General features: G+C 39.1%; 1 protein-coding gene across 8 annotated transcripts in view; it reads left to right on the forward strand.

The window, feature by feature from the left end:
• Window positions 1–18,023, forward strand: part of ERBB4 (erb-b2 receptor tyrosine kinase 4) — a 576,064-nt gene that overhangs the window by 417,342 nt on the left and 140,699 nt on the right. For 5 of the 8 annotated variants that reach the window (XM_068686346.1, XM_068686348.1, XM_068686349.1 and 2 more), the window contains 4 exons: window positions 6,119–6,251; window positions 8,868–8,961; window positions 10,455–10,609; window positions 16,659–16,733. In XM_068686346.1, coding sequence (XP_068542447.1) covers window positions 6,119–6,251; window positions 8,868–8,961; window positions 10,455–10,609; window positions 16,659–16,733 — 457 coding nt within the window. Of the gene's footprint in view, window positions 1–6,118; window positions 6,252–8,867; window positions 8,962–10,454; window positions 10,610–16,493; window positions 16,539–16,658; window positions 16,734–18,023 lie in introns of all 8 variants that reach the window. The other 3 variants (XM_068686347.1, XM_068686350.1, XM_068686352.1) reach the window with 1 other exon arrangement.

Here is an 18,023-nt window from a genome sequence, read left to right on the forward strand (position 1 = left end):
ATTATGCATCACAAGATGGTGATGCATCTTTTTGATACCATTTAATATTGTGTTCTGCTGAACACTGAAGAATTATTGAGGAAGTTAAATATTCATATAAAAGTTCCGTCTACAATAGTGCTTCATCTGTGAGCTAACGCTGGCCCAACAGTTTCATGCAAGTCTGATTTCTTTCGATCAGAATGATGACAATGGACTTCAGTGAGTGGAAAATGCTGCAGGGTGTGATTAGCAGTGAGGGATTTGTGAACTACATGGACCTTGAGAGATTCCTAGGCATGGAGGCTGGTTACAAGAGAAGAGGGAAGGTTAAGTAGAGGCTTTGACAGCCGTTGTGCTTCTAGCACGGTCTGACAGCGTCTCCCAAAGTTGTTTAAGAATTCATATGGCAAATGGGTATCTTTAAATGGATAACCATAAAGGAAATTATTTGGAATGTATTTGTCCAAAATACAGTGCACGGAGCTCTCAGAGAAGCACAGAATTTCTCTGGTAGGAAGGGACCTGCATGTAATATTGAGTCTAACTCTTGGCTGCATACAGGACTACCTAAAAATTAAACCAGGTATCTGGGAGCATTGTCCAAACACTGCTTGAACTCCATCAGGCTCAGGGCCATGACTGCTGCCCTGGGGAGCCTGTTCAGTGCCTGGCCAGCTCTTGGTGAAGAACCTTTTCCTCACACCCAGCCTGAAGCTCCCATCACAGCTCCATTCCATTCCCTTGGGTCTTCTCATCTAATGTGTAATTTTAATTGTTTCCTGCTATAGCCTGTGATGTTCATAAACCTTATTGTGTTATGAAGATAATTAATGCGGAGTTAAAGTTACTTGTTAGGGAATGTGCTCTGGTGGTTAGATTTTACTGTTACTTTGTGCTGAAGTCAAAAATTGGCCTTTTTTGCCCAGCATGGTTATTTTATGGAACAGTCAGAGGTGACTCATGTTAAATATGAGAGCACACAAAATAAATCCGGAAAAAATGTGTTTTTTTTACCAAGTTATTTAAATAATTGCTTTCAGCTCCGCTGACACCAGCAGTGTGTGGAGAAACCTTTCCAGGCAAAGGTTGTTACAAATGTGGTTGTTATGAATTATGTCATTTTAGCCACCAATTAACAACTTGAATAAATGATTCCACTCATTGTCAGGCTTGATGCAAAACTAACTGAAGTCTGCAGGAGTTTTTCTGTCGAGTTCAAGGAGCTTTGGATCAGGTCCCTAACTATATAGCCAAATAACTTATCTTTTTTTTTTTTTTTTTTTAAGCTGAATTTCTTCAGTTCTAACTGGTTTGGTGAAAAAACAATGAGCCTTTTTAATTCTAACCTGTGTGACCCCGTTGATAAAGAATGAGCATTTGTTCTAAAACTCCCAATCAAAATGAGTTCCTGTCAAAAGCTTTATTGTTCTTTCCTTGCACCTATGGCCGTGTGATATGCTGGAGCTTTAGAACTTTCTCTGTGCGTGAAAATGCCAAATAATACATCTAAAATTGGAACATCTCTTTAACCATATACTTAAAGATGAGGAAGAAAGCATATCCACAAGCATAGTGGATTTTATAAGACGTCCAAAAAAATATATAAAAAAGAAAAGATTTCTAAAAGATTTAGAAATAAGCAGAAGAAAATACTGTTTTCTAATTATTATTTTCTACTGTTGCTTTTTTCATAGACTGCAACTACTGTTGGCTAGATTTCGATAGGATAATCTTGATTTTCTTTACTGAATAGCTCTCGTTTCATTTGCATAACGTTCACTCAGTATACTTTGAGTGATCTTGTAATAGCATTCCTTGCTATTTCAAGGAATATTTTAGTGCAACACTTTGTAAATAAATTCTTGATTCAGAGTACTCTAATAGTCGAGGGGGGGAAAGAAATGGCTAGTAATAAAAACATTATTTCAAGTTACTAAAAAATTGAGAAAAATAGGAAACTGCCTTTTAATGACAAGAGTATATAAAACAGCATTAGAACTTAAAATATTCTTAGGATTAAAAAGGAGAACAAAGGTATCTCTAAAGCATTTTTTTTTTTACTTGCCTGAATACTACTTAAAGCCAGTCATTGACTGAAAAATGAGACTATTTTTACAAAAGGTTTGCTTATTTTGAATTGTGATCGTTTCTGGGCTCAGGGCAGGTAGGGGTTGGATTGAGCAGTTCCTTTTTTTCTGTGGATTGAGCCTGAAGCTGTCTGGTAATCCCAGATGTCCTTGTGGCAGACAGTGTGAGGCAGGGCTCATTTCTTTGTCTGGGCAGGGTCTGTCACACGTCACCACCAGCCTGTATGAGATCAAGGGAGATGGGCAGACGAGGCATGAAGCCCTGGAGTCTACTCTCAGGGACCTCAAGTGTGCCCGAAATCCCATGGCATGACTGGGGTTCCCCTGAAATGACCAGCTGCGTCACTTTGAGCTTTTTGCTGGGTGCTTCTGCAGGCAATGAACATGAAGCAGGACCAAACTGGCCTTCAGTACCAAGTCAGTGCCTGTGCAGACCAACTGTACAAAGCCAGCATCAGACTGAAATGTCTAAAAGTAGGTGAAAAAGGAAATGTTGGCTAGATGTAGCATTTACAGATGTAAAACTTTTGATAAATGCCAGCTTCTGTGAAGTTCAGTCAGAAGCAGCATAGTGGAATTATTGACTTCTAGTTTCTATAAACGTTGTCATGCTGTAAAATAAATAAATAAATGGTTTAGGACAGTATTGTAAATCTGCATTTTTCATCTGTGCTCACACTGGCTTTGTGTGGTTTGGTTCCTTTCACTTCAGCAGAACAACTCCTGATTTACAGCAGAGTTCAGGCAAAGAGAATGAGATGTCTTTATGCAGTGGCATAAAGCTAAATAGCTCCGGTCTCTTGCTGTGTTGCTATCTCCAGGAATTAGTTCAACCCAAAAGAAATTAAATGACCACCTGCAAAATTAGTTACTCCTATTTTTTTTTTCTTTGGCTATGACAGACTTGAGTTTTGATGCAAAAGAACAACAACCAGAAAACATGCAGAATTATCCTTTTTGTTGTCATTAAGAAAATGTGATAAGTATTTTGGCACCCCAGCCTTGATATTTATATTTACACGTGTATCTATATATATGTGTGTGTGTGTAAAGGACAGGAGCGTGCAGACTTGTCATATCCTAGGCTACTTGCGGTATTGTAGTGACCATGTAATAGTGTTCATCTACCTGCTGAATTACTACATTGTGTAGCAGAGCTCCAAAGCGTCAACAGCAGTGCTGCACAAGTAGAAAGTATGAATCTGCATTTTTTGGGTCAGTTTGCCTGCAAGGGCCAGAGGACAACAAATCTTTGGGTTCCTATACTTCTTTCTACAAAGTAAAGGTGAGATGTCCTTTTTGGCACTGAACTATGAAAGAGTTCACGGAAGAAAAAGAAGAGAGAAGCTGGCATTCTCAATCTGCATAAAGCAAAATACCCGACTGCAAGATTAAAGGAAATAAGGAAGATGCCTCTTGCCTACTTGCTACATGGGCTGCCAGAGAAATACTTAAATGTGCCACACATACAGTTGTTGTGTGTTTCTTCCTAAGAAGTGCTTTCCAGTAAATTCAGTGGTCAGAAGCAGGATGACAGTGAGCGACAGGACAAGTGGTGTATATCAAAAGAGAGCGTCCCACCAGTGTTACATGAACTTCTTGCATCTCAGCAGGCCAAAGAAGGTGTACGAGTTCCCTTGGAAGGAACAGAAGAAGATAGAGGCATGCTGTATAGATCAGAAAGATGGGCCTGATGAACCTTGTGCCAGCATCAAACAATGCTACGTGATGAAACACAGCGATTAAGGAGCAGTGTGCTCTCCCATACAGTTAGATGCTATGGCAGGTATTCAGTTGGATCAAATGTGGTATGTTATACACCATAGCACAGAACAACCAGTGTGAAAACATGCTGCAGAGTGTAGAAAGCATCTTCTGCTGTTTCTTTAATGGTCTATAAGGACGTACTGTCTCTCAGGTAATAAAACTCAGTAAACTCTTTAATTGTTAAGGTAGACTGCATGGCCAGCTAGTACTTACCTGCCCTATTCCAGCCTTGACACAAGACCATCAGGTATTCTGAAATGAAAATAGGGTATTTTTTTTCCCATCACCCAGGTGTGCTGCTGTACTGGAAGAAGTGCAGAGAAACAGTGTACAAAAAGACTGTCTTTTTATTGAATACAAGGTGACGGAGGGCTTTCTGTCTTTTGTGAGAGAAATTGCTGTTGGTTATGCTACTGCCCCGCTGCAAAGGCGTGCTGTGTGTATGTTGTTGCTGTTTTATAGGTGTATGTGTATTTGCCATCTCTGGTATTTAGGAGATTTTTATATCTTTAATCTACTCAGTCTAGCATATAAGCTACTTGCATACAACGCTACCTCATGGAAGAGTAAAGTCCAATTAAGACGTCTATACTTCCACGTGCTACTGTTTTGCTAAACGGACACCCAAATTCTGCAGAGAGAGAGAGGGTTTTGCTTTTGCTGTTTGCTCATTTTCTCAGTCTTTCATTTTCAAAGTTTATATAACCACACAATTCTGTTTGAAACCACCTTTCCCTCACCCCTCTTTCATTTTGTTTATTTAAGCTAAATTTTGGTTTTGAGACAGGGACAATTTTGTGTGTGTGTGTGTGTTTAATATAAAAAGCTCTTTGCCTATTCAGGTGCTTTTACACTAAAGAATTTTAAAAGACACAATTAATAGTGATACTTCAAATTCTTCCCCACCATCCATAAACTTAATTTCAGGGAGTTCCTGGTTCAGCTGTAGTGCTTTATATTTTAGTTTAACAGCTTTTCTGTGGACTTGGATAATTAACTTTTCAAATCTTGCAAGTCTTTGGCATTTACCGTGTCCTGTGTCAGGGAATTCTGCAGCTTGATCTATACTTGGAAGTAAGAAAAATCTCTGTTTTGAACCCTATTGGATTCCTGTCTTTTTGAATGTTCCTGAGGGACTTGGAAGAAGCAGTGGACAATTGTTTTGTGTCTATCTTCTTCTTGTTCGTGTTTTCATAGGGCTTTATTATGTCCTTCCTCATCTGTGTTTCGGGCTACTAGTCTGTTTATTCCTTAGTTCTGATCAGCCCTGCAGCGCCCTTTTTCTCACTTTATCCTTTCTCAAAGGAACAAACCATAATGGGGTGTAGTACTCAGACTGTGAGTGCACAGCAGGTTTCTGTAGTGGTAAGATGTTAACTTCTGTTTTTTTCCTTTTGTCATGTTTCTAGAAAATGTGAACATTGGGTATGCTTTACTGAGCATGGCGTATCAGATTGGTGTTTCATAGCACTATTGATGTTAATCCGAAATTCTTGTGTTCAGCTGTAGTAGTCAGCTCAGAGAAAAACATTTAATCTAGCATTATTCTGTATGGAAAATATCTTTTTTTTTTTTTTCTTCTTCCCATCTGCATCAGTTTGCATTTACTACTCTATATTAAGCAGGTCTTCTTGCCTATATGACTGCTTCAGAGAGCAAGTTTTCTGTTTTGTGAGGCATGACTTCTGATTACTGAAGTCATCACTATTTTTCTGTGATATACATCCATGTGTCCCTCAGCCTTCTCTCTAGAATCATTTTCTAAAATTGCAAAAACAATGAAAACTCATTTTCTGATGGATTGTCAGCAGACAGCTTGAGTTAGAATGGTCACTTTAATAACAGTGGTGTTGACCCATCATTGCTCCTTTATTGTAAGGGTTCAGTGCTGAATAGTTCTGCTAATTTTACTCCAGGTCTGATTTGAGAAGACTGTTCATCAGGGCAAAAGAAAGATTGCTGCTCTGGAGGAACATTGATGCGGTTGGACGATGTGTTTCCTTTTCAGAGACTGAAATTTAGTAACATCTTCAAGGCTGTTGAAGTCAGAGGCTTTTTACCCTCTGCAAACACAGTCAGAATCCAAGTGGAGTTTTGCAGCATGTCTGTGTACTGTGTGTACTGGCTTATGCTACGCGCAGGAAGAGTTGGGTCTTGGTTTATGAGGGATTTTGCTGCCATGTTTCTGAGGGGAATATCGTGGTTTTTTGAATGGTGGATGAACTGTCCCTTGGATTTTAGAGGACTATGTAATTTAATGGCAGTATCCTCTCTCTCTGCAGCTGCCGATGGGATGGTGTGTAATGAGTTATGCTCAAGTGACGGCTGCTGGGGACCAGGGCCAGACCAGTGTCTCTCCTGCAAGCGTTTCATCAGGGGAAGGACCTGCATAGAGTCTTGTAACCTGTATGATGGGTAAGATATTTCCTTTTATTTCCCTTGCACTTTTCTCTGAAGCTGCTTGATTACATTGTTCAGGATTCTAATGTGTAAGTTGACTTGTTTGTACAATAAGCAGTATCTGTTCCACTGCCAATGTTGTTGCTTGTGTGTGAAATACACTATGGGATAAGTTCTAAGTATTTCATAATGTGAACTTGTGTAGAAGGATTTATCTAGTATTGTGCTTCCTCAAGTTTTCATACAACATTAGTTTGTTTCACCTGTTACACTCCTGATAATGTGAACAATTTGATTTAGATGAAGACTTAAAACATTTAGCCCTAGTTGAATATTGACACCCCTATTCAGAAAAACATAAGTTACGTTCTTTCAGATGAGTTAGATTTGGGCATGTAGTCAGGAAATTCTGAGTAAGGACCCCAAAGTAGGACAACTTTTCTCTTCTCTTCTCTTCTCTTCTCTTCTCTTCTCTTCTCTTCTCTTCTCTTCTCTTCTCTTCTCTTCTCTTCTCTTCTCTTCTCTTCTCTTCTCTTCTCTTCTCTTCTCTTCTCTTCTCTTCTCTTCTCTTCTCTTCTCTTCTCTTCTCTTCTCTTCTCTTCTCTTCTCTTCTCTTCTCTTCTCTTCTCTTCTCTTCTCTTCTCTTCTCTTCTCTTCTCTTCTCTGAAACATTCTGTATGCTACACACAAATAGCAATAATACAACCAAAATGAATTCTTTTTTTTTCCTTCCATTTGTGCACGTGCACCATCTTTTCCAAAGGGTGGATAGTCTACACGCTGTACAGACAAAGTCGGCAGAGTCTGCCTTAAGACAGGGAAGTAGAGCTAAGCTGTTTATGTGACTTGCAGCAGAATAATTTCATAATTAGTTTGTGGAGGGAAGCAGGTAGAATTTGACTTACCTGAATAACAGTATACCAAGGTCCCTAGAGTTTCTTTTATAATAAAGATAAATAAAAAAGAGAAAAATGATTGTAATTACATCTTTTCCTTCAAGGTGCTAATTGAAAATAATATCACTGCATGGTTTCTTTCTTTTCCTGCCTTGATTGCCAACTCATGGAACTGTTATGGGGAGAGTATTAAATGAACTCCTGTAAATACATGAAAATAATCTAAATTCTTCTATCTAGACAAGGCATGCAAAAAACATTGACAGATTACCATTCTATATGCTTAAACAGTTTCAGATCGCAAGTGTGTTATATGCACCAGAACATATTTGAGCACAAATTCTGGGGCAGTTGGTGGCTGGTCCTGCCATGGTGTCTGTCTCGCTAAGATTCCAAGGAGGCTCTGTGTTTGGATGGCTTAACCAGCCCTTTAGTTGGGATGTTCTGAACTGTATTGACTAGGGAATGGTATTTGCACTTCACACAGGCTCAGCTCCTCAGTAAATATGAGATGTGTGACCTGGGCTTGGGGAGAAGTATTCTTGTTTGATTGAGAGCTCTGCACGTTCATCTTGAAGGATAACAACAGTATTTCAGGGTAGGGTCAAATGTATTTGACTTCTTTAAGTCCTCGGCAGGAAAACCCTGTCTCCAAAGCTAGAGAAGGATGAGTTTAATCGGAATGGTCAAGTGAGGTTTTCCTTAGCTGTATTGGTGCAGTAGATCCTGATGGTTGTAGAGGGGCAGAGGGAGGGCATCAGTAAACTAAGCACAAAGGCCTTCACCCATGGGCATGAGTGGGCAGCACATCTTTAATTAACACAAATGTTATAAATGGATAGTGCAACAAGATGGGATCCATCTGCAAAGCTTAGGTGTCCAGTCTGAGTTTATCACGTAGGTTTTCTCTGCGGTTAGTGGGGAGGGAGGCTACCTCTCAGGTGTTACTTCGTTTCAGTCTAGAATAAGGTGAGGTGAATAGTGTTGAGAAGGTGCTGGAGCTTTTTGTAAAAGGCAGCTGGCAGCTGAATTGAGACACCTGATGTTTGATGGAAGAAATCCCTATCCAACTATTAGCAGAACATTTTCTTTTCCCCCTTCTAAGTGGTTAATAATAATAATAATTTTAAAAGGACAAAAAAAGATCCCTTTGCTGATAGTTGTGTCTTAATGCATGAAATAAATGAGCAAAACTATTTTTTTTTGACACTTTTAGATTCAGACTTCAGTCTAGAATTGTTGTTTATGAAAACAAAGTTATGAGCTTTTTGGAGAAAGGCTTTGAAGTATGAGTGTTTGCAGAGACTTAACTAAAAGAACATAAAGAGCACTGTAACCGATGCACTTCCTAATGTTTTCCTATCTGATAGCAATGTCTTACATGTAACGAATATCTTCCTGAACCTTAGATAAAAACAGAAATGAGTTACTTCATATACTACATTCCCTAGTGTGAATGAGGATCTTATTTCTTAAGGGAAAAGGAGAAAAACACTGAGGTTTGATACTGGTAAACAAGATGTCTACTGTTTCACCTGCCTGTGAGTGATGTTGCTGATGGTGCACGATTTTCAGCTGTTGTAAAGCAGCAAAATGCAATTAGAAGTGATTTCAGCTGGTGTAGTCCACTGGCCTTAGTGAAGCTGTTTTCTACCAGGTGAAGAGGCAGCCATTTTAGCTCAGTTTCTGTCTCACTTCTGCTTTTTCCTAACCTGCCTGCAAAATATTTCTCTAGGGAATTTCGTGAATTTGCAAATGGATCTGTCTGTGTGGAGTGTGATCCCCAGTGTGAAAAGATGGAAGACAACATGATCACGTGCTACGGGCCGGTAAGAGCAACCTTTGGTGTATTGTGGCCTAGCTGGTTGTTAGAGTGTGCTAAAGCCACAGGCATTTTTTTGCTTGGAGGATTTAGAGTGGCTGTTGAAAACCAATGTTAACAAAAGTAAAATAAATAAATATAAATGTACACACTCTGCTTGTGGGTCAGAATTCTGCACATGTTAAACAGATGCTAGGAGTAAACTCCCTTGACTCCTTCAGATGGTTTAAAAATGTGTGCCCTTTTCTTTCATGAGTTGTTTTAATGCCTTAGCGGTGTAGATGCACAAGGTCTTTAAATGACAGAAGGTATTCAGCTGCAATTTGAGCGTCCTCTTTTATCACTGTTTTTATTCGTTATATTCAATTCTGTGCTGTTTACTGTAATTTCAGCTGCCTTTTTTCACAAAAAGTGTGGAAATCTGTCACAATCTCTCAGAAAGCTTGAGCGATGTGTTTTTTTTCCTACATAGGCCAGCCTTTGACGTTGTTTTGATACAGCTTTCTTTTGCATGCATCCTAAAATGAATGTTAACTGCAGTTGTCACCTTTATATGTCCAGTGAGTCCTGTTTCAAGGACTACTGCTCATTTTTAGACAGAAATTGTTCCTTTCTTTTGGTCTTCTGTATATTGCCAAGATTAAAAGAAACATGCAGGATAGTGAGGAGTTGTATTTTAGGCTCTTCATCACTGAGAAAACTTAACCTGTAGCTTATTTCTTTGTTTCTGTGACTTAACCTACAGATTAGAAACAAAACAATGGCATTACACTACTAATTATTCTCATCATCATTTTTGTTGCACTACTGTGCTTTCTGATACTACAGAGCAAGAAGCTAATGTTGCAAGTTTTCAGCCAACGAGGGGAATTTGGATTTGTAGTAGGACTTCTGGATGTAAAATCATAAACCAGTGCCCAAACTGAACACCAGATTTGTTTCATTCCACTGGCTTAAAATGTTCAATTTACATTGTTCCAGGGACCTTGGTTTATAGCTTTTAACAGTCCAGTCTATGTATGTATTAAGGAGACTTTGTAGTCCTTCAGCATTGTTGTGACCAGATGCTGCAGGGAGAATGCAGTTTGGAGAATAATTCTGGCTTGCAGAGGTAGCGTATCCTACTGTAAGACCACTGCACTTGCTTTGCAAGCACAGTTCAGTACTTATTAGTGTTGCATGAAACTTTTCTCATGTAGATTTAAAGTGGGCATGAAGTTTGTTGTGTTAAGCACACCGGTAATGTGGAGAAACCTGTTCAGAAGCTAGAATTTAAGTCTTAAGCTCTACAGAATAAGTTTCTGTCCAGAGCCGCCAGGATTTCCGCGTGCTGCTCCTGAACAGTGACTGGGGCCATGCAGGTAACTCACTGTTCATTGGGAAAGAAATGCTACTGCAGTTACTGCTGAGCGTGTTGTCATGCTAGAATCTGTAATTCTAGTGCAGCAGGAGAAGACAGAGTAACTTGAGCATGTGCTGCATTTCTTCCATATTCTCCAGGGACCTGACCACTGCACAAAGTGTTTCCATTTTAAGGATGGTCCAAACTGTGTGGAGAAATGTCCTGATGGCTTACAGGGGGCAAACAGTTTCATTTTCAAATACGCCGATGAGGATCGTGAGTGCCATCCGTGTCATCCAAACTGCACCCAAGGGTAAGTACAAACTCTGTGAAGTGAGCCATCCTATTCACTGTTCATAGACCACTGATTTAGCTACAGTTTGGCTTGTTAAAGTACTTGTTCCACTCCTGAAAGTGGAGTGTTTACAGCAGTGTATGTAGCTTGATTTCCAGGATTTCTCATGACATTCAGGTTCCAGTCATAAAATTCCAGCAGCTTATCAGAAAATAAGTTTACGCCTCTCTGGAAAACCACACAGAACTTTTTTTTTTTTTTTCTTTTTAAAGCAATGCACAATTAGCTTTCCTACCAGCTGGCTCTGTTTTGTAACAAATGCTTCCATTTGCACCTAAGTGTAGGCATGTACAATTACTTTACTTTTAGTATTTGTTTGTAGATGGAATTTTCATTTCAGTTCCTTGGTATTGCTGAAATAACCCTGCAGCACTTCCATGAGACTGAAATGATAGTGTCACCTTTTTTCATAGGGGGACTGATGAGATGGGTTTATCGGAAACCTGAATCTGATGATCAATTTCTCAAGTCCTGTCTAAGTATCTCCACCATCACTTTTTTACACTTGGAAGTATATAGACCACATATCTGAGCGAGAACTAAGAACGTGTAACAAAATAACACTAGTCGAATACGTAACCGTTGTTTTGCATGGGCTGCATCAGTAAGAAGTGTCTTTTTGATGAGATGGTTAGTGGTGTCCAGCATACAAAGAAAGCAAGAGGCAGCCAGAGGGAAAAGAGAAAACTTCAACCAGTGAAATAATCTTCCACAAGAGGCTCTTACTGTTTAGCAGCTAAAATTAAACCAGTAAATTATTCAATGTAATCTTGATGTCAACAGCTGTTGCCATTCAAAATGAGACCTTTTGCTGGTTTTGCAAATCTAATTACAATAGAGCCATTAGGGAAATGAAAGTGAGATCGCAAAGACACAGCCAGGATCTGTTGCACATTTGTCTTCCCCTCAGACCCTTTAAATCAGTTACGCAATAAAAGGAAAATGCTGCCGCTGTAGATGAAGAGTGTAAGAAGAAACTATTTGAAAAGATGAGCTCACTTCAGGAGCTCTGGTCCTGGCTTTAAGAGGTGGTGGAAATGCCAGTTCTGAGGGAGTCTGACAGGCCCAGCTATGGATGACAGATTTACTGTCTGCCCTGCATAAGAAGCACCTTGCAACTTTGCTGGCCTCTCAGAAGAGTAGGATGTGACCCTTCTTCCCGTTCCATCCTCTTTTCTGGGGAGATCTAAATGTAATTAATGGTCCAGGAGTAGCTGTGTTTCCTGGAGACCAGGAAGGGAGCAGAAAGTTTTCCATTCATTATCGCTTCTTTATATGCATCAATATTGTGGTTGGTTTTGTCTCACTGGATAGAATGGGATCAAGAAGCAAGGTTTATACACATTCTGGTGGAAGTCTGACATTCTAGTTCATAGGGTTCCTTTATGCTAAGCTCTGATATCATATAATCCTTGAACTTTGTTTTCCCTTCTTTGTGCAGAAGTCTGGTCCAGCTGATAGGTGAAAGAATGTCTCATTTAGCTTAGTATGCCAATCCCCAGAGAAATGACAGAGGTACGCTGGTAATAGGGTGAAAGATTTCTCCTGGGTTACATACGCAAAAATGTAGTTATCTCCCAGATGAAGAGCTCTACCTTTACTGTGAGTCACATACCATTCCTCACAGAAATCCTCATCCTCTTTACTAAAAGGCTGATGGGTCTGTTCTTAGCTGTTTTGTTACCCCTCATGAAAACAACACACTTATGCCCCAGTCTGGATAAACACAGATATTCTCTTCCAGTATTTCTAAAGACTTTCTGGCATGTGATTATGTTAATCTGTTAATGATTGTCCCAGATGCTTGGGGTTTATGGGTTTTCCATCTTCTTGCCAAGGTTGTCAGGGACTGAATGTGCCCACAGAGAAAAAGGAAGTCAGTCTCTCCTGCAATGCTGCATTCTCGAGTTTCATATCCTCCTTTAGAAATTAATATTTAAGTTCCCCTCAATCAGGATTCATCAGTGAAATAGGTTGTGGAGGGAACATACCTTGATATTTGACTCACAACTGAATGGTACAGAGAAACCATAAATTTACTTCATCTACCGTGTGCGTTCTCCTCTGTCAGACCAATTGCTGGAATAAAACCAGTGCCCTAGCAGTACAGGCTAGGTACTTGTCAAAAAGTCTTGAGCTGCTGCAGAGCACTGCTGCCAGTGCAGTGCTGTCGAAGTCCTGCAGTGCTGCTCTGTGAATCAGGGTCTTTGCTAAAATGCGTAGTTAGTCCCCATAAGATTTTTTTTGTCATCTCCAGCTGTTGCTGTCACAGGGAAAGATACCTGTCCACCTTTGTGTTTTCTGTGAACGTTTTGGCAGTTTTTTAGCAGTACCTGCAGATGATCGTTCACTAGAGCATGGAATTAGGTAATACCATTCTCCTCCTTTATTCAAGTATAATGGCTGCTCCCATTAATAGGTGTGTCATTATGCAGTCCTGTTAATGATCTTACATTGACTAAGAAAACTATCGAGGAGTGACTTCCTTGGATGCAACAACTTTGCTTTTTTGGCTTTGCATTCCCATGATAAACATCAGCTACTCTGAAGCCAGTTTGGAGCAGATCTGAGGCCCATAGGACAGCTATCCCATTTAATTCAAGAGAGTCAGAAAGCATTTGGCACTTTTCCTTGCTGAGCTAGCCAAAATGGAACACTTTCACAGAAATAAAATACTAATTATATAATAGCATCTGACAGTCTGCTTCCTCCCTGGGCAAGACACAAACAGGAGATTTCATTGGACACCTCCTCTCATCAGACATTTTCTTCCTCTGTTTTATGGAAGGAAAGGTATTACTCTTCACCAAGAGTTTATTATCCCTCGTAAGCCAAAACTAGAGAAGTCATGGGAGCTTCAGTCAACATATGCACAGTCCGGAAGGGATTTGAAGGCACAAGGACCGTCTTGCCCCAAAGGTGTCGTAAATTCCAATTGGCACCATAGTGCAAATTCAATGGCAACAAATTCTAGCTAAGACGCTGTTACTATTTTGTTGATGAAAATTCTCTCCCTCTCCTCAGCCCCAGTTCAACTTCCTTCCTATCACTGCCAGCATATACTTACTCCCTGTTACCTAAATCAGCCCATGGTTTTGATTCATCCAGCTTTATCCATAGCAATAGTTGGATGAGCAGGTCATTGCCATAACTAAGGTTTTCTTCTGTCCAGAGTTAATCCATTTATATTATCTCATAATCAATTTTGTTTGTTTTTAATAACACGGATTTTTGAGAATTCACCTGACTAAAAATGGCTTTGCTACTCCAAATCTGAGAAAAGCTAAGTCCCTACCTCAACGTTAAGGAAAACTGATGAGAATATTTACGAAAGTTGGAGATAAAAAGGGTTATTTTAGGAAAAAATGATTGTTATTCTCATTTTCAAAATGGCTTTAACTATTTTTCTTTCAGAAAATGGTTTTGTAAAGGTAAGGTGAGCTCCAAGTGTAACTTTCTTATAAGCTGTATTGGACTGTTGTAACTTACTGAGTATCTCGTTAATAAATTGTAACATATCAATTAACCAGTTCATTTTACAGAGAGAACTTGGAAAATAAACATTCCATCCAGACTCCAAGCAGAAGGAGGAAGCCTGGGGGTCAGTGGAGCACCAGTGTGATGCATGATTGTGTCACACTTGTACTTCCATGTGTCAAAAAGCCTGAAACCAAGGAAATTATTTCCAGAGGAAAAATAACTGATGACTTCATGGTGAAAATTAACTTGTTAATAGAACTAAACGTCTGCTGCCATCACTCACATCGTATTTACTGCATTTAAATCAGGACAGCCAGAATAGAGTATGTAGCTATTCACCATGACCAGGAGTAACAGAAATTGCACCTGGACGGAGTTTTCTGTTTGAGGTTGGGAAATCCACTGAAGACGATTACAGGTTTAAATAAAAATCAATAGTATTTCAGCTTTGGTTGGCGAGGTCCAAACACCTCTCCTCTTCTAGATTCAAGTCCTATTCTCCAAAAGTCTGCGAGAACAAATGTGCAGATGTGAAATGACTTCAAGACAATAGGCTCTTTGAATCTGCTAGTTATCTGAACTAGTAATGGGCTCTCCGACCTCTAATTTGAAGAGGACCTTCTTTTTATTTATAGCAAGAGTCTGAACTCAGCTTCTTGTGACATGCTAGGAAATGGAAGATCTTGAACAACTTTTTCTGCCTCCTTCATTTCTCAACTGGTTTTCTGCAAATTGCTGAGAATGCCATAAAGAAAGAACGCTGGGCATGTCTGAGAGTGAAGTCAGACTTGTAAAGCCCAGAACAGCTGAAATTTCAAAAAAAAAATACCTGTCAAAAGTTCTATGTTTTTGAACTGTCTTTTAGTCTACCCTTTCCACTTCATGTGTTATCTGGCCACGTGGGTATTTAACAAATCCATTTTGCCCACGCATTTGCTGAAGGAAAACGTTATTGAGGAAATACAAAGTGTGTTTGCATGTCTCAGCTTTTATATAAAAATAAAAATTCAACTAAACAAACAAGAGGTAAGGTTCACTATTGTTCTGCTCTCCCTGATGGGCAGATTAGGAGGGGGAAGATGGTGAAACTGAATCTGCTGAATTTGTGTTGTAAGGGCAGAGTGATAGCTTAATTTAAATGCAGCAAAAGCTGATGAGTGGCAAGTGATGGTGAAGTGGAATGGAGATCTCTCGGGAGCATATTTGAACTCTTAGAGATTCTGACATCTCCCTTTATCAAAGCCTAACTGGAAGCGGGAGACATTAAAAAAGAATTGGGGATTATGCCTTAAATTCAAAACGCCTCAACTGAAGGGAGTACCAATCTTCCACAGGAACAGGTTATCTGACACATCAGTAGCCTCACAGCTGAAGGTCCTGAGATCTTGTTAAAGAGTTGAAATTAGTGGTTTGTCTTCCTTAAAATTGTGAGGGCTAGATGCTTGCTATGGATAAGGGGGGACTGGCTGGGCATTCGGCACTAAAGGGTGTCAGTTTGTCTCAGACCCTGAAGGTTTAATTTCATCTGTCTTTGATAATCTTAACTACTCTGTGAAAGGTATAATTGGCTTTCTCTGTGAATGCAGAGCGGGCCCAGCACACCATTTCAATTACTGTTCTTCATGAGAGCATGGAAAGTCCACGAATACCTGAATACCTGTGTTTTGCACACAGGCTCTTTTCCCCATGGCTATGCTTCATTGCTGCTGCATGAAGTGATTCCCTGTAATTCCATTGCCTTTGGTGAGCACCTGCTGAATTTGCAGGTGGAAGACTTCTGGCAGCATCTACAGACAGCAGAATGAAGTGCCTAAATCAGCACACAGCATTTTGCTCTGATGTTCTTTGTTGATTTTTTTTTTTTTTAATGTGAATCTTCAGCTTCCTTGATGAGTACAGTCAGTTTCCAAAATATATGCCCTAGCTGGAAACTTAGAACAGAATGAACAGTTGCATCAATTACAGAAAGAAGGAAAAAAAAAAATAAAAATTTTGTTTTTTGCTCCCAGAGGTCTCTTGTTGCGAATCAACTGCTTCTGTGCAGTAATCACTGGTTTGATGATTCAAAAAACATCCAGAAAAAGCAACTCTATTGTCAGGCCGCCCATGTATGCAGGTGAAACCTACATTAAGTATTGTTTGAGTCAAGATTTGTCCAACCTTGGAATGCTGTTTATGTTGCTATTATTGTTCCCATCACAAGCTTGTTTTTGTCACAAGCTATAATTTAGTGGTGACTTGGGTCTGTCTTGAGAATTATAATTAAGAATGTGGCACAAAGGGGATTCCTGCTTCCTTGTATTTGCAAATAACAATATTTTTTTCTCTTTCCCTCCTTGTTCTCAATTTGGATTTGCTGCAGGTGCATAGGTCCGCGTATTGAAGACTGCATCGGCCTGATGGATAGGTACTTGCTGAGTGATCGTTCCCTGTGTGTCTTCCATCTTCCACGTGTGGACAAGGGCGCATGCGTGTGCATGTCCTTGTGAATGGCAAATGACGTCTTTTGTTCTGTAATTGCCTGCAGGTGTAGAGGTCCCGCTAGTCATGACTGCATTTACTATCCATGGACACGACAGTCCACTTTACCACAACATGCTAGGTAACATCCACCACTTCTCCATTTTTGTACACCAGGTCCTTCCCTAGTTACCATAGGAACGTTATACTGTCCAGTTTGTTCAGAAATGAGGAGTATGGGATGAATATAATGTGTTCTTAAGTAATTTATGCCTCTGAACATCCAAATTTGCTTCTCTATTTGAAAGCCAATTGAATACCTTACATGTTTATCTTAGCATGTTTTTTTTTGTTTTTGTTTTTTTTTTTCCCCTAAGGTTAAAGCAGAAACTATTCAATTCTGGAGTTTTAAGCAGAAATACATGTTTCTTGATGAAATTTTACTAGAAGTTAAACACAGTGAAAACCTCTGGTTAAAGTTGATTTTTTTTTTCTGTTTGGCATTTTTTTTTAAAGACAGAACTTAACAGAGCTTTTTCTTCCATACTTTCCTGTGGGGGAAAAAATAAATGTTTAAGTAAAACTTAATTTCTCCCTCAATTTATGTAAGTCTTGATTTTTTTTCAATTTTCTGTTTTTATATATATATATATATATATATATATATATATATATAAAAAAAAAAAACAAAAACCTGTCCTTGCAGCAATTTTGTTTTCCAGTAATGATTATCAAATTAATGCAAGAGGAATCCCAAAGCATTGCATTTATATTCCACATTCATTTTTTTGAAAGCCACTCATTGCCATTGAGTTTGTTAATTTTTAAAATCAAACTGGGTAGTATGACTTCCAGGCTTTGGGGTTACTGTCATGAGTTAGGATTAGATAAGAAATATGTCCTTTCAATCAGCTTCATCTCACTGAGCATTTTATTTTGTTTTTATTTTCTTTAAGAAAAGATTTTAAAGTTACTTTTCCTTTCTAGTTTCATACCTAATGTGAAGATACCTGTTTTCTAGTTGTTGAGGGAGAACATGTTTAGGCTTGAAAAACAATCTAAATGCTATCAGGTGGTACACCTGTGTAATTAAATGGGTATCAGTTCTGACGTAATTCTTAGACCAATGATTAGGCAATGGAAGAAGACTGAAGTTTTTTTTTTCTTATTATATTTTTTTAATCGTTCTGTTTTGGGGTGTCTAGTTTGAGATGCTTCTGTGGGGGACTCATTTTCGGATGTACTCATTGAGTATGAGTTACTGAAAACCCGCTATCAGTTTTAAACGTCTTCACCTTGTCAACTTTACTCAAAGCATAAATATAGAAAATGTGTTAATTGTGTAAGTTTAAGGGGTGTACCATACTATAGGGAATGAGGACCATGCTGACAATTTTTGCTTTAGTAATCAATTTAAAAACAGCACGTATTT

The sequence above is a fragment of the Anas acuta genome, chromosome 6 (genome assembly GCF_963932015.1).
Source record: "Anas acuta chromosome 6, bAnaAcu1.1, whole genome shotgun sequence".
NCBI lineage: Eukaryota > Metazoa > Chordata > Aves > Anseriformes > Anatidae > Anas > Anas acuta.